This window comes from Budorcas taxicolor, chromosome 13, assembly GCF_023091745.1.
Source record: "Budorcas taxicolor isolate Tak-1 chromosome 13, Takin1.1, whole genome shotgun sequence".
Lineage (NCBI taxonomy): Eukaryota > Metazoa > Chordata > Mammalia > Artiodactyla > Bovidae > Budorcas > Budorcas taxicolor.
This window is the reverse complement of record NC_068922.1, coordinates 75,713,677-75,731,056: the sequence shown is the minus strand read 5'-3', so window position 1 is coordinate 75,731,056 and position 17,380 is coordinate 75,713,677. Positions and strand designations below refer to the sequence as shown.

Here is a 17,380-nt window from a genome sequence, read left to right as displayed (position 1 = left end):
AGTTAATCACCAACAGCTTTTGATTCTTCAGAGTGAAGGCTGCAGTCTCAGCTTCAGTTCTGATCCAGTCACGTGGTTGACGGATTCAAGGTTGAGTTTAGGAGCTTTGTTCTGGGATGACATAATTTCTGTTGACATAGCTTCAGAAAAAAAGCTTGCCCTTTGCCCCCTTGTTTCTGACCAGAGTCCTTAAAGGCTTCCTTTTATTCCATGACATGATTTCATTTAAGCCAAGTTAAGAACATATGGTGTATAATCACACAATCTCCTCAGCCTCTGAGTTCCTATTGAAATCCTACTGCTTGAGAAAGTGTTTTAATGGGCAGCAATCTCATGAATTACTGTTGCCTGAACTTTTTATATCTGAGGTTATCTGAGGTTATTGATATTTCTCCTGGCAGTCTTGATTCCAGCTTGTGTTTCTTCCAGTCCAACGTTTCTCATGATGTGCTCTGCATATAAGTTAAATAAGCAGGGTGACAATATACAGCCTTGACGTACTCCTTTTCCTATTTGAAACCAGTCTGTTGTTCCATGTCCAGTTCTAACTGTTGCTTCCTGACCTGCATATAGGTTTCTCAAGAGGCAGGTCAGGTGGTCTGATATTCCCATCTCTTGAAGAATTTTCCAGTTTATTGTGATCCACATAGTCAAAGGCTTTGGCATAGTCAATAAAGCAGAAATAGATGTTTTTCTGGAACTCCCTTGCTTTTTCCATGATCCAGCGGATGTTGGCAATTTGATCTCTGGTTCCTCTGCCTTTTCTAAAACCAGCTTGAACATCTGGAGGTTCACGGTTCACGTATTGCTGAAGCCTGGCTTGGAGAATTTTGAGCATTACTTTACTAGCATGTGAGATGAGTGCAATTGTGCAGTAGTTTGAACATTCTTTGGCATTGCCTTTCTTTGGGATTGGAATGAAAATTGACCTTTTCCAGTCCTGTGGCCACTGCTGAGTTTTCCATATTTGCTGGCATATTGAGTGCAGCACTTTCACAGCGTCATCTTTCAGGATTTGAAATAGCTCAACTGGAATTCCATCATCTCCACTAGCTTTGTTCGTAGTGATGCTTTCTCAGGCCCACTTGACTTCACATTCCAGGATGTCTGGCTCTAGGTGAGTGATCACACCATTGTGATTATCTTGGTTGTGAAGCTCTTTTTTGTAGAGTTCTTCTGTGTATTCTTGCCACCTCTTCTTAGTATCTTCTGCTTCTGTTAGGTCCATACCATTCCTGTCCTTTATCGAGCCCATCTTTGCATGTAATGTTCCCTTGGTATCTCTAATTTTCTTGAAGAGATCTCTAGTCTTTCCCATTCTGTTGTTTCCCTCTATTTCTTTGCACTGATCGCTGAGGAAGGCTTTCTTATCTCTCCTTGCTATTCTTTGATACTCTGCATTCAAATGGGAATATCTTTCCTTTTCTCCTATGCTTTTTGCTTCTCTTCTTTTCCCAGCTATTTGTAAGGCCTCCTCAGACAGCCATTTTGCTTTTTTGCATTTCTTTTCCATGGGGATGGTCTTGATCCCTGTCTCCTGTACAATGTCACGTACCTCTGTCCATCTTGATGCTTTTGAACTGTGGTGTTGGAGAAGAGTCTTGAGAGTTCCCTGGACTGCAAGGAGATCCGACCAGTCCATCCTAAAGGAGACCAGTCCTGGGTGTTCATTGGAAGGACTGATGCTGAGGCTGAAACTCCAATACTTTGGCCACCTCATGCGAAGAGTTGACTCATTGGAAAAGACCCTGATGCTGGGAGGGATCGGGGGCAGGAGGAGAAGGGGACGACAGAGGATGAGATGGCTGGATGGCATCACCGACTCGATGCACATGAGTTTGGCTGAACTCCGGGAGTTGGTGATGGACAGGGAGGCCTGGCATGCTGCGATTCATGGGGTCGCAGAGTTGGACATGACTGAGCGACTGAACTGAACTTTTCATCACCATGATTTTTTTTTTTTGCTATAATGTGCATACCACCTGTTTTATTACATTCTTATATATTAGACCCACAATTTAGCTTCATGTGAAGCTAAATAAGATACACAAGCTCATGTGTTTAAATTGCTTTTTTTTTTCCCCTGAAGTACATGAAATTAGCACATAGCTTGTACAGTAAAACATGTTGGTCTGGGAACCACTGTGGATGTTTCTACACCATATTTCAGGAAACACAGTTCAGAGGAGTATGAGAAACACATATCGTGGGTTTAATTAAACTTCTCTCATCCCTCTAGAGGGCAGAGGTTGAAATGATGCCAGAATTCCTGACAAAGTTCCTCATTATTTGAGTGACTTTTGAGGTGGTGAGTTAGCAGATGCCCCATTTCAGTAGAATTTAAAATCTGTTTCTGAAACATAATCTGCTTGCTAGTATGTGTCTGGGTTATTTTGCTGGTCATTAGTTAGGCAGCCAATGAGTAGTGTACGAAGAGAAGGTATTTATTAAAAATCTTTTTAGTCTTAGAAACTGCCCCCTTTCTGGAGCCAGATGGTAAATATTTTAGGCTTTGTAGGTCTCTTGTCAACTCTGCAATTACTCAACACCTTGTTTGTGTTACTAAAATAGCCATAGGCAGTAAGTATGTGACTGTGACGCTGAAATTTGAATTCCATATGATTGTTAGGTTTTCAGGAGCTGTGACTCCTTTTTTTCTCCCCTGAACCACTTAAAAATGGTAAATACCCTTCTTGGCTTCCCAAGTGACTCAGCAGTAATGAATCTGCCTGCATTGCAGGAGATGCAAGTTCAATTCCGGGTGGGGCAGATCCCCTGGAGAAGGAAATGTCAACCCACTCCAGTATTCTTGCCTGGGAAATCCCATGGACAGAGGAGCCTGGCGAGCTACAGTCCATGGGGTCAAAAAAAGAGTTGGACACGACTTAGTGATGAAACAAGAAGAACAGCACCCTTCTTAGCTTGCAGGCAACATGGGTTGGTTTGCCAATATGTGGTACAGACTAAGAGAAACTCTGAGTCACTCTCCTCTTACAGAAGGCAAACTGAGGTCTCTGAGAATGAGGGAGTTCCACAGCCAGATTCTGAGACTGGCTTTCTTTGCCCTGCATGCCACTGCCCTCTGCTGTTGGCACTGATAATAGCATGTAGTGGAAGAAGACATGGATATTTGTTGAAATGCCCCCACAATCGTTGAGAATATAACTGAGACAAGACTGTGTTTTATCTAAGATTGTATTAAAATAGTAGCCTGTCATAGGATTGCAAAACCTTATTCGTTTCAGCAGGGAAAAATTTATAGTCTGCAGCATAAATGTACACATTGAAATAAGTTATTAGATAAAAATTTCACAAGAGTTTAGAAACCTCCTTTTGTTTAGGGAGGAGCTCAGAATCATGTGTCTGTAATCCTCAGGGCTGGTTTTAGTCTTCGAGGAGCACTTCGGTCAGCCAGAAGCTCTTCGCTCCTGGAATCTTGTCATGTTACGGGTCAGAGTAGTTTATATTCTCCGTGCTTTGTCTGCTTCCTCTCTCTAGACCTCCTGGCCAGAATTGATGCCTTGCCAGTATTTTGCTTGCAGGATCCTGTTGCATTTTATGTGCATATTGAAATTATACATAGAAAATTACAATTAATATGTATTAAAGTAAGAATCCCTGGTGGCTCAGAGGTTAAAGCATCTGCCTGGAATGCTGGAGACATGGGTTCGATCCCTGGGTCGGGAAGATCTCCTGGAGAAGGAAATGGCAACCCACTCCAGTACTCTTGCCTGGAGAATCCCACGGAGGGAGGAGCCTGGTAGGCTACAGTCCATGGGGTCACAAAGAGTCGGACACGACTGAGCGACTTCACACACACAGAGTAAGAATCCTGGGGCCTGGCTTTCACCAGCCTCTGGGCTAACGGTGGTTCTTTGGTCTTGCAGCTCCACATGGGTTACTCCAGGGAGAAAGGAAGATGGTTTCGTATATACTTTGCCCCGTGAAATCAATACCTATTTGTCATAAAGCAATGGTTAGTTGCAAAAACTAAAGTCAGGGATAATCCCACCCTCCACAGTCAGCCCTTAGAGATTGTTTCCTGAACTTTTTCTTTTTTGGCTGCACCACACAGCATGCTGGATCCTAGTTCCTCGACCAGGGATCGAACCTTGGCAGTGAACATGAGGAGTCCTAAGCACTGGACTTCTAGAGAATTCCCCATCCTGAGTTTTTTTCTATGTTAGTTGACACAATCATATGCCAAGTTGAAAAGTACTTTGAGGGATCAGGCAGATACAGAAATAAGCGAGGATTGGAAGCGATAGGGAGTGAACTGAAGCAGAATCTGCTTGTCTTCATGACCATTTAACCCCTCATGGGTGCTGTGTCTATAACGCTTCTCAAAGCAGTACTGACTCTTCCTGTATGTGTGCGCTGAGCTAGAGACCTGTGCTTTTTTAAAGTCACTGGTGGCCCTCTCCCCTTGCTGGTTCTAGCCAAGTGGGAAGGTTGGCTCAGTGTTGCCACGTTTCTGTGTTGTTCAAGAGAAATCCCAAATATTTTTTAAAATGCAGACTACCCCAGCTTTAACACGTTATCTCCAATTTTAAAAAATAGCTCAGAGGGACTTCCCTGGTGGTCTAGTGATTTAAGACTCTGCTGTCCCAGCACAGGGGGCATGGTTCAGTCCTTGCTGGGATCCTAGGATCGCATATGCTGTGGGATCTTAGAAACCAAGACAAGTGAAAAAAACTGTAGGCTGCATCAAATGCACCAGTGAACTAAGTGCTTCGTGGACCACCTCTTTAGTGTAGACCTGTTTAACCTTGGATTCTGAATGGGCTTCCCTGGTGGCTCAGATGGTAAAGAATCTGCCTGCATTGTGGGAGACCCTATTTCGATCCTTGGGTTGGAAAGATCCCCTGGAGAAGGGAATGGCTGCCCACTCTGGTATTCTTGCCTGGGGAATTCAATGGACAGAGGGGCCTGGCGAGCCACAGCCCAAGGGGTCCCAAAGAGTGGGGCACGACAGAGTGACTGAAGCTGAACTGAGAAAAATAAAACTGTGTTCTGACCACTTTTCCATGTTACTCAATAACCATTCAGAACAGCATTTCTGTCCTGTACTGGATCACCCAGTGATTCTGTGCTATGTAGGTCCTTTGTACAAGCCACCAAGAGTGGTGCAAGATGTCAGCAGCCCTTTGAATGTATAGGTTGCTTCCAAAGTTCTGTAAGTAGAGGAGCTGAAGCATGAATCATATCTCCTCCACTGGCTATCCCACCCAGAGTGCTGGGGTGCGTGGGAGGAAAGGGCCCCTTTTTTCTAATTTAATTCTACAGCTTGTATTTCATGTAGTCAAAAGGGCACTTAGCACAGGCTGGGGGTTTTGTGAATGTAGATAATAAATGATGTGTTTTAGCCGGCACTCGTGAATTGTACATCAAAGTAGATTATCTGATTAAATTATTTGTGACTTCAAAGGCAATTAGGTCTTCCTTTGGGCAAGATTTATGGCTTTATAAAAGGATTGGCATCCATTTGAAGGCATAATTGAAACGAGCATTTCCAAATGTCTTTCTGCTTTTGAAAATGTCTAGAGTGACTTAAAACAGGGTTTCTCAACCCCAGCACTACTGACATTTTGGGCCAGATGGTTCTGTGTGGTGGGGCTGTCCTGTGCCCTGCAGCATCCCTGACCTCCACCCATTTGATGCCAGTCTACACCCCTGCCGTGGTCAGAACCTCTCCAGACATTGTCACACATTGCCTGTGGGAGGGGCGTGGTCATCTCCAGTCCTCATCGGGAATCATAGATTTAGGTACCATGCTTTTGATTTTCAGCACCAATAAAACTTTGCTTAGCTTTCAGGTTTGAATCTCTTCAATATTTATTTCATCATTTCCCCCGAATATAAAATATTCCTTTGAAATTTTAACATTGTAGAATAAATTGTCCATTATTCCATCCTGAGAGGTGACAGCTACTAAGAATTGGGTGGTCCTTCAGATTTTTAATGTGTATAATCACGTTGATGATGACAATAATAAAAATTATTTTTGTGTGTGTGATAGAATGGCATCATACTGAACTTTTTCCTTCTTTCAGTTTGGCATTGTGTCTTTGACATCATTTTATTTGCATGCACTTATTATTGGGCTTCTCTGGTGGATCAGTGGTAAAGAATCTGCCTGCCAATGCAGGAGACACAGGTTTGATCCCTGGGTCAGGAAGATCCCCTGGAGAAGGAAATGGCAACCCACTCCAGTATCCTTTGCCTGGGAAATCCCGTGGACAGAGGACTCTGGAGGGCTACAGTCCATGGGGTTGAAAAGAGTTGGACATGACTTAGTGACTGAACATCAGCAACAGTTCTCATTATCAACAGTAGGTAGATTTTATGAAATCATATGAATGCAGATGTTTTAAACAGATACATCAACTTGTTTTCTTAATGTCAACTATATATAAATATATACAGAGAGAGAGGGAGAGAGAGAGTCCTTTCTTACTTTCTAACCCCCAGTGCTGAAGATGTTTTGGCCAGCTTAGTATTTTACACGTTTCTCTAGATGGTCATGAATAAAAGTCTTCAAGAATATATCTATTGAATGTTACTGGCATCATACAAATTCCTCTCACTTCCTTACATTTTTTATATTAATAAGTAAATTTTTACACCCGTTTCAATGCTTCCGCCACCAACGAAGCATAGTAAAAGCATTTTACAAAGAGCAAAATGGTCCATAATCTAAATGCCTCTAGTTGACTTTTTTTTTTTAAGTGATGAAACAAGTAAACACACATGGTTAGAATTAAAACAGAATGAAACCCAGGCAATATTAGAGCAGGTGGGAAAGGTACATAAGAAAAAACTAAAGGTTTTTTTTTTTTTTGGTAATCCTTGAATTCTGGGCTCCAGTTTTTCTCCAAAGTTTCTATGGCTATAAAATGTGCTTATAGGAAAAAAAAAAGTATGCATTCATTTAAGGATGTGGGACTGCTTTTGGAAAGTATTTACACATATGGGGGCATTTGTGTACACTTGATTTTCTCTCTCTCTCTTTTTTCCACACTTTTTCTTTTTTGGCTGTACTGTGTGACTTGTGGTCCAACCCAGGCGTTTGGCAATGAAAATGCAGAGTCTTCACCACTGGACTGCCAGGGAATTCCCTGGATGCCCTGTATGTTTCATTTTTATTTTTTAAAATATTTATTTATTTGACTGCATCAGGTTTTAGTTGCAGCACGCTAGACCTTCAGTCTTTGTTGTGGCATGCGGGATTTTTTTTTAATTGCCATATGGGAACTCTTAGTTGAAGCATGTGGGATCTAGTAGGCTGACCAGGGATCAAACCCAGGCCCCTTGCACTGGGAACACAGAGTCCCTGGACCACCAGGGAAGGCCCGAGGTGTTATTTTTTGTAACAAGTATACCATGCAGATGGAAAGGCTGTAGGATAGAGCCTATAAATAGACAGACTGTATCTATTTATCTCTGTGCCTCTTTAGCTGAGTTTACGTTTATTTATATCCAACTCAAGTTTCTCTCTAAATGAGCTTCTTGAGCTTTTGTATTTTTTTCTGTGGGCTGCTTATCCATGTTTCTCCCTTGGATGCTTAATCACTCAGAACGCCTTCAGTAGCTGCAGAATATCGAGGAGGTGGTGTACCTTGGCACCTGTGTATGAGAGAGGTTTCATTTTGCTTGTCATTATCATTTCGTTATTGCTTATTGTGACCAGTCACGAGAAGAGAAATGGAGGCCTGATTCTTCAATTAATCATCTCACATATCGACTCATTCTGGCGTCTCAGGTGCCTGGCAGTGTCAGAGGCCGGCAAGGAGCCTGCACTTGTAGAGCTGGTATTCTCAAGGCAGAAGGGGCGCTGGGGCCACCTTAGGTGGGGCCAGCAGGGAGGGCTTCAAGGAGGTGGTGTTGGACCCAAATGTAGAAGACTGCCAGTCAGTATGATTTGAGTGGGAGTGGTGGGTAGGGGAAAGGGTGTCTTTCCTGGGAAATTCCAAGTGTAAAGGTTTGAGGTAGGAGCAGACTTGATCTGGAAGGGCTAAGCACAAAAGGCCACATGGCTGGAGGTTCCAGAAAGAGCCGAGGAAAGGTCTTTGGCTTTTATGCTGGCCGGCAGGACGTCCCTTTCCTTGTTTTAGGTGCCTCACAGCTGCTAGGTGGAGGTGCCGCGGGAGAGGGGTGCTGTGGCAGGCAGTTGGGGGACCAGTAGTGGGAAGCTTTTACAGGGTCTCTGTGGAAATGGGAGGTAAGGACAGTGTTTCCCAACCTTTTTTTCCCCCCCATTGATTATCACCCCCTAAGGAGCCTTTTTTGACACTTTCTTCCTAATTGTCCTCCCGTGAATTTTTTAAGTGGAGGTGAGAATCACATAACAGAAGATTGATCACTTCAAAGCCAACAATTCAGCGGTATTTCGTGCAGTCACAACACTGTGATATTGTGCACTCACCGCTGTTACCTCGATCCAAAACTTTTCTGTCACGCGGAATCAAATCCTGTTTCTACCAAGCCACCCCTCCTCATCCCTCCGCCTCCCCCGCCCCATCCTTCTCTCAGCCCAGCCCCGCCAGCCACCAGGCTGCATTCTATTTGTATGAATGTGCCCATTCCGGATATTTCATTTTAGTGAAATCCTATAAAACGTGACCTTTGTGTCTGGCTTCTTTCACTTCATGTGATGTTTTCACCCACATTGCAGTGCGCATCTGAACTTCATTCTTTTGCACCATGGCTTGTCTGTTGATGGATGTTTGTGTTGTTTCCATCTTTGGGCTGAATAGGGCTGCCTTGAGGCATTGTTTGAGTGTAAGTCTTCAGTTCTTTGGGCTCTATATCTAAGAGTGGACCCTCATGAAATTTGAAAGTATTATATGTCCCATTACAGACTGTGAATGGGCTTTATATATATAAAGAGTAAGATTTTTTTTCAGGCCCTAAAATCTATTTTTTGGGCCCACATTACCCCTGTTCAGAATTCATGGACTAGGGTGATAGCCCTGGAGATGGGGGTGGAGATAAGTGGGAAGATTGGGCTATGTTTTCGAAGTGGTGTGTAGAGGCCTTGCTGAAGGTTGGGTGAGGCATGGTTTAGACATGTTTCTTAAATCTTCAATACTTAAGTTTTATTAACAAAGGAAACTTTGTGAAATTAAAGGCTCATTTTTCCAATTACTATTTTTTAACTCTGAATATATATATATATACATACACACACACACACACACACAATTATAAAACTAACGACTCCCCCTGTGTTCTTGGTGAATTCCCTGCAGCAGGCCCTCAGTCGGGAAGGGCTCTGCTAGACTGCCTGCCGGCTGTTGCTGCTTACTTTTGTAACTTGATCTGTTAAGAAGGGAAATACGGACTCTACTTGCTTGAGTTCTCTGTGTGACCCCACACTTCTGTAGGCTTTTGGTTCGTGCTACCCTTTGGGGTTAGAGTTCCTTGTCAGAGTTGCCTGCAGCCAGAAGCAGAACTTCTAGAGGGTAAGACCCTCTGTTGAGACCTCACAGCTCCCTCGCTTACTTAAGGGAGTACAACTAAAAAGGCTCTGACTTTAGTCCTTGTGGAGGGAACACACTTCCTTGATGTTTTCAGCCGCTGCTCATCTCTTTTGGAAACAGAACGTACATGAATGAACAATCATAATTTAAAAGTCCTAATGCTGAAGATTTTGTTGGTACTACTTACATCTTTTGAAATGCCTTTATCTTTCTTTATTCTTGGGGCTTCCCTGGTAGCTCAGAGGTTAAAGCATCTGCCTGGAATACGGGAGACCTGGGTTCAATCCCTGGGTTGGGAAGATCCCCTGGAGAAGAAAATGGTAACCCACTCCAGTACTCTTGCCTGGAGAATCCCATGGAGGGAGGAGCCTGATAGGCTACAGTCCGTGGGGTCGCAAAGAGTTGGACCCGACTGAGCGACTTCACTTCACTTCACTTCTTTATTCTTACTTCTTTGTGTGATAAGCATTTCTGCTTGTTCAAGTGCCGGCAGTTAGAGAACAAGTGGGAATCAGGGTCATTATCGGAGAGGATGTTGTCTGCTAGGTGCTGGGGCAGGGCATTTAATCCTTCCAGTAAAACTGATTATATTTTTAAACAACTTAAAATCTCAAGATAATGTCAAATGTTTATTGAGCACTTGCTAAGCACCAGTTGGCATGTATTTACTTATCTCATTCCGGCATCCTCACCTTACTTGCAAATGAGGTGAAGGTTTCCTGGAGACACACCTCCTTCATTCCTGTATGAATTTATCAACCTGAGCACTGTTAACATTTGAAGCTAAAGATAATGATTTGTTCTGAGGGGGTGGGCTGTGCTATGCATCATAGGATGTTTAGCAGGGTCCCTGGTCTCTACCTATTAGATTCCAGAGAACCCCCCTCCCCAGCTGTGACAAACAAAAATGTTTATAGACATTGCCCACTGCTCCTTGGAGGGCAGAGTCACTCCTGGCTGAGAATCACAGGTTAGATGATTGAAACCAAAACCCTGGAGGTTAATGGGGAAATAATATGATACTAATCAGTTCAGTTCAGTCGCTCAGTCGTGTCCGACTCTTTGCGACCCCATGAATCACAGCACGCCAGGCCTCCCTGTCCATCACCAACTCCCGGAGTTCACTCAGACTAACGTCCATTGAGTCAATGATGCCATCCAGCCATCTCATCCTCTGTCGTCCCCTTCTCCTCCTGCCCCCAAGCCCTCCCAGCATCAGAGTCTTTTCCAATGAGTCAACTCTTCGCATGAGGTGGCCAAAGTACTGGAGTTTCAGCTTTAGCATCATTGCTTCCAAAGAAATCCCAGGGCTGATCTCCTTTAGAATGGACTCCTTGCAGTCCAAGTGACTCTCAAGAGTCTTCTCCAACACCACAGTTCAAAAGCATCAATTCTTTGGCGCTCAGCTTTCTTCACAGTCCAACTCTCACATCCATACGTGACCACTGGAAAAACCATAGCCTTGACTAGACGGACCTTTGTTGGCAAAGTAATGTCTCTGCTTTTGAATATGCTGTCTAGGTTGGTCATAACTTTCCTTCCAGGGAGTAAGCGTCTTTTAATTTCATGGCTGCAATCACCACCTGCAGTGATTTGGGAGCCGAAAAAAATAAAGTCTGACACTGTTTCCACTGTTTCCCCATCTATTTCCCATGAAGTGAATGGACCAGATGCCATGATCCTCGTTTTCTGAATGTTGAGCTTTAAGCCAACTTTTTTACTCTCCACTTTCACTTTCATCAAGAGGCTTTTGAGTTCCTCTTCACTTTCTGCCATGAGGGTGGTGTCATCTGCATATCTGAGGTTATTGATACTTTTCCTGGCAATATTGATTCCAGCTTGTGTTTCTTCCAGCCCAGCGTTTCTCTTGATGTACTCTGCGTATAAGTTAAGTAAGCACGGTGACAATATACAGCCTTGACGTACTCCTTTTCCTATTTGGAACCAGCCTGTTGTTCCATGTCCAGTTCTAACTGTTGCTTCCTGACCTGCATACAGGTTTCTCAAGAGGCAGGTCAGGTGGTCTGATATTCCCATCTCTTGAAGAATTTTCCACAATTTATTGTGACCCACACAGTCAAAGGCTTTGGCATAGTCAATAAAGCAGAAATAGATGTTTTTCTGGAACTCTCTTGCTTTTTCAATGATCCAGCGGATGTTTGCAATTTGTTCTCTGGTTCCTCTGCCTTTTCTGAAATCAGCTTGAATATCTGGAAGTTCACAGTTCACGTATTGCTGAAGCCTGGCTTAGAGAATTTTGAGCATTACTTTACTAGCGTGTGAGATGAGTGCAATTGTGTGGTAGTTTTGAGCATTCTTTGGCATTGCCTTTCTTTGGGATTGGAATGAAAACTGACCTTTTCCAGTCCTGTGGCCACTGCTGAGTTTTCCATATTTGCTGGCATATTGAGTGCAGCACTTTCACAGCATCATCCTTCAGGATTTGAAATAGCTCCACTGGAATTCCATCACCTCCACTAGCTTTGTTTGTAGTGATGCTTTCTCAGGCCCACTTGACTTCACATTCCAGGATGTCTGGCTCTAGGTGAGTGATCACACCATTGTGATTATCTTGGTCATGAAGCTCTTTTTCGTACAGTTCTTCTGTGTATTCTTGCCATGTCTTCTTAATATCTTCTGCTTCTGTTAGGTTCATACCATTCCTGTCCTTTATCGAGCCCATCTTTGCATGAAATGTTCCCTTGGTATCTCTAATTTTCTTGAAGAGATCTCTAGTCTTTCCCATTCTATTGTTTTCCTCTATTTCTTTGCTTTGATCACTGAGGAAGGCTTTCTTATCTCTCCTTGCTATTCTTTGGAACTCTGCATTCAGATGCTTATATCTTTCCTTTTCTCCTATGCTTTTCGCTTCTCTTCTTTTCACAGCTATTTGTAAGGCCTCCCCAGACACCCATTTTGCTTTTTTGCATTTCCATTTTGCTTTTTTGCATTTCTTTTCCATGGGGATGGTCTTGATCCCTGTCTCCTGTACAGTGTCATGAACCTCCATCCGTAGTTCATCAGGCACTCTATCTATCGGATCTAGTCCCTTAAATCTATTTCTCACTTCCACTGTATAATCATAAGGGATTTGATTGAGGTCATACCTGAATGGTCTAGCGGTTTTCCCTACTTTCTTCAATCTCAGTCTGAATTTGGCAATAAGGAGTTCATGATCTGAGCCACAGTCAGCTCCTGGTCTTGTTTTTACTGACTGTATAGAGCTTCTCCATCTTTGGCTGCAAGGGATATAATCAATCTGATTTCAGTGTTGACCATCTGGTGATGTCCATGTGTAGAGTCTTCTCTTGTGTTGTTGGAAGAGGGTGTTTGCTATGACCAGTGCGTTTTCTTGGCAAAACTCTATTAGTCTTTGCCCTGCTTCATTCCGTATTCCAAGGCCAAATTTGCCTGTTACTCCAAGTGTTTCTTGACTTCCTACTTTTGCATTCCAGTCCCCTATAATGAAAAGGACATCTTTTGGGGGTGTTAGTTCTAAAAGGTCTTGTAGGTCTTCATAGGACCGTTCAACTTCAGCTTCTTCAGCGTTACTGGTTGGCGCATAGACTTGGATTACTGTGATATGAATGGTTTGCCTTGGAAACGAACAGAGATCATTCTGTCATGTTTGAGATTGCATCCAAGTACAACATTTCAGACTCTTTTGTTGACCATGATGGCTACTCTATTTCTTCTAAGGGATTCCTGCCCACAGTAGTAGATATAATGGTCATCTGAGTTAAATTCACCCATTCCAGCCCATTTTAGTTCGCTGATTCCTAGAATGTCGACGTTCACTCTTGCCATCTCTTGTTTGACCACTTCCAATTTGCCTTGATTCATGGACCTGACATTCCAGGTTCCTATGCAATATTGCTTTTTACAGCATCAGGCCTTGCTTCTATCACCAGTCACATCTACAACTGGGTATTGTTCTTGCTTTGGCTCCGTCCCTTAATTCTTTCAGGAGTTATTTCTCCACTGATTTCCAGTAGCATATTGGGCACCTGCTGACCTGGCGAGTTCCTCTTTCAGCATCCTATCATTTTGCCTTTTCATACTATTCATGGGGTTCTCAAGGCAAGAATACTGAAGTGGTTTGCCATTTCCTTCTCCAGTAGACTACATTCTGTCAGACCTCTCCACCATGACCCTCCCATCTTGTGTGGCCCCACACAGTATGGCTTAGTTTCATTGAGTTTGACAAGGCTGTGGTCCTAGTGTGATTAGATTGACTATTTTTCTGTGAGTATGGTTTCAGTGTGTCTGCCCTCTGATGCCCTCTTGCAACGTCTTACTTGGGTTTCTGTTACCTTGGGCGTGGGGTATCTCTTCATGGCTGCTCCAGCAAAGGGCAGCCGCTGCTCCTTACCTTGGACGAGGGGTGTCTCCTCACCACCGCCCCTCCTGACCTTGAACGTGTAATAGCTCCTCTAGCCACCGCTCCTTGGACGTGAGGTTGCTCCTCTCTGCTGCCGCCCCTGGCCTCGGACGCGGGGTAGCTCCTCCCCGCCGCCACCCCTGGCCTCGGATGCGGGGTAGTCCTCTTGGTCGCCGCCCCTAACGTCGGACGCGGGGTAGCTTCTCTCGGCTGCCGCCCTTGGTCTCAGACTCGGTGCAGCTCCTCCCGGCCGTCGCCCCTGACCTCGGACTCGGTGCAGCTCCTCCCGGCCGTCGCCCCTGACCTCGGACTCGGTGCAGCTCCTCCCGGCCGTCGCCCCTGACCTCGGACGCGGGGGAGCTCCTCTCGGCCGTTCCTGCGCCGTCGCAGCCTGGCACTCTGGGCCGCTGCCCTTGACCTCGGACGTGGGGTAACTCCTCTTGGCCGCCATCCCTTGGGCATGGGGTCCCCTCGGCTTTTGCCCCTGGTCTTGGATGTGGGGTAGCTCCCCTCGGCCGTGCTAAGTGCGCCGGTCGCCGTCGCCTGCGCTGAGTGCGCCGATAATATAGTACTTGATAGAGACCAGGTACTGTTTAGATAATTGGTGAATTTATTTTTGGTTGTTTTTTTAAGTGACTTAAAAAAATTTCACTTATTTGCCTGCGCCGGCCTTTGTTTGCAGCACTGGGGGTCTTTTAATTGTGGCGTGTGGGATCTTTAGTTACAGCTGGGGAACTCTTAGTTGTGGAATGTGGGATCTAGTTTCCTGACCAGGGATCGAACCCCAGGCCCCCTGCCTTGCGGCATGGAGGCTTAGCCACTGGACCACCAGGGAAGTCCCCAAGTTGGGTAGTTTTATCGATCGTTTTGTATTATCAGTGTCCCTCCTTGTAGCCATCAGGAAAGGAGATTCAGAGACATTAAGTCACTTGCCCAAAGTCACATAGTGTGCAGCCGCAGAGTTGGGATTTGAACTTCGCTCCTGGCTCCTGATCTGTGTTTGGATCCATTGCTCCCTATGTCTAGAGTCGTTCCCACTGTGTTGTGTTAAAAATAGCATTGGCAGGTCTTGGCCTGGAGCTGGGGCTGCCTCATGGAGGCTGACCAGCTGAACCTAGTGTAGCGTTAAATCCATTAAATCCCCACTCTGAGGATCCCTGTTTGGCAGATAAGGAAACCAAGGCAAGAACCCACCAGCGTGTCTAAGCACGTGTGAAGTCCCTGGGATGTCTCCATTTTAAACCTGTCACCATCCACAGCTTTCTTGAGGTTTGCTGTGCATCTGAGGGGCTGCACAATCATTTGGTTGCCTGTCACACGTTGTTTGTGTGTTTTTTAATGTTTCTTTATTTCAGCTGCGCTGAGTCTTAGTTGCGGCATTCAGGATCTTTAGTTGCGGCACATGGGATCTAGTGCCCTGCCAGGGATAGAACCTGGGCCGCCTGCACTGAGAGCCCAGAGTCTTAGCCACTGGACCACCAGGAACGTCCCTGTCACATGTTTATAGTAACAGGACAGCCCAGTAATATAGAGCCATTGCTGCAAAGGGGCGGTATCTCAGAGATCCTTGGCAGGTTCCATTTGGCCCATTCGAACGCTTTGTTTTGTTAAATGGTTTGGTTTCTGTCCTGCCTCCCGCCACCCAGTGGACAGGGCTCAGGGGAGCAGTAAGTAGGGAATTTTGACTTCTTTTTAAAAGACTCGGGCATAGGTATGACTCTGTCCTATAAAAGTTTGCAACCCAGTAAGGAGGCAGATAATTGACCAGCCACTCCCTCACTCCATCTGGTGTGGAGTTTGGCTTCGTTCAGCATCGCAGGACCTTTGAAATGGGAAGCCCACGAGCCCCCAGCGGGTCAAGCTGGCCCCCGGGGCAGGTGCAGTGGCTGTGCGCACAGCCCCTGTGTCTCCCACAAACGGATGACATGCCGTTTGTAAGCCTGGCTCTGGCCTCTGCATCTGGACTGTGGTGGGGGCCGGTTTAATCGCTCTTTATTTTGAGATTTACACCTGTGAATGGGCCAAACCAATTTCAGTGGCAGCTTAGCCGATTTGTCTTAGAGCTTTGTGTTTAATAGAATGACTGGGGTGGCCTTTTTCCTTCGTGGCTTTAACGGTTTAACATTGGGTTAAAGCTCTTTGCTCGAAATAAATGGCCAGCCCTTCCCGCTCCAACCCCTCCATGGTGCTCTGGGGGTCTGTTTGAAATCAAATAGTTTCTGTACTCTCTTCTCTGCCCCACACCTACAAGCTTTATATGTTCCTTTATTTATAAATCTGTCTTTTAACAAGTAACCTGCTTTTTCAGCTTCACCAGCCTCCACCAAGACAGGACAAGCGGGGAGTTTATCCGGCAGCCCAAAACCTTTCTCTCCTCAAGTATCAACGCCAGTCACCACGAAAACGGACAAGACATCCACCACGGGAAGCATCCTGAATCTTAACCTGGGTCAGTTGAAATTTTGGGAAGCTTCTTTCTGTGGCAGCTGTGCATATTTCTGCAAGTTAAAATGTCCTCTTTAGTGTGTGGTTCTTTTTTTTTAAGGTTGGTATTTTTATTTGTTTTTGGCCATGTGGGATCCTAGTTCTCCAACCAGGGGTCGAACCCATGCCCCCCTCATTAGAAGCATGGAGTCTTAACCACTGCACCACCAGGGAAGTCCTCGTGTGTGGTTCTTGAACCACTCTTTTCTCTGTGCAAAATATTGAAAAGGTACAGCGGAAGGAGATGAAGGGAGATCAGTAGAAGGGAACTGGCACAGGATTGCTCGGGACTTGTTGAAAGGCAAGGCTGTTTTATTTTGAAATACTTAGGCCAGTGTTTACCACCTTACTTGCCCTTGACCACCGCAACCCAGTTCTTACGTGTGTAAACATGTATATTTAAAGTTATATGTATACACATAGTATCTATTGTTTTATGAATCAGTATTTACTTTCTTTTTAAAAAACTTACTGAGTCTCAGTAGATTCTTTCAAAAGCATCCTCTCAGGTCAAAGTGTTTAACAAAACTTGGCACCAGGAATGCTAAACACTCAACTGTGAAGTTATTTTATTAATTCATTGCATCATGAGCCCAGATTTTGATTGAGGATCTGTTATGTGCTGTGCACTGTTTTAGGCCTGGGGCAGAGAGTGGTGAGTGTAGGCCTTGCTCTCTTGTGAAGCTAGGTTGTACAGAGGGAGAAATAGTAATCAAACTGAAAAAAAGCCCAAGACAGGTCACGTCATCATGGAAGGTAAAAGGCATTCCTTTGATAAGGGGAGAGCTGGGCAGGATGGCGGCGGGGAGCAAGAGGCAGTGGTTAAGGGAAGCCTCTGGGGAGGTGATGTCCTGTCAAGGGTTAGTATGACAAGAGAAGCTAACCATGCCAGGATTAGGAGGAAGAACATTCTAGAAGGAAGAGGAATGTCAAGGCCTTAGGATCAGTCTGAACTTGGTGTGTTGTAGCAATGGTAAGGCAGCCCAGTGACACGTCCCAGTGGGTGAAGGGGCGGAGGTGAGGTGTTGAGGTC

The 17,380-nt window shown here is 45.0% G+C and overlaps 1 protein-coding gene across 1 annotated transcript in view; it reads left to right on the top strand.

Moving 5' to 3' along the window:
* The window catches only part of ZMYND8 (zinc finger MYND-type containing 8), a 121,943-nt gene that overhangs the window by 66,786 nt on the left and 37,777 nt on the right, over nucleotides 1–17,380 (top strand). Inside the window, exon 12 of the mRNA XM_052650390.1 lies at nucleotides 16,172–16,312. Coding sequence (XP_052506350.1) covers nucleotides 16,172–16,312 — 141 coding nt within the window. The remainder of the gene's footprint in view (nucleotides 1–16,171; nucleotides 16,313–17,380) is intronic.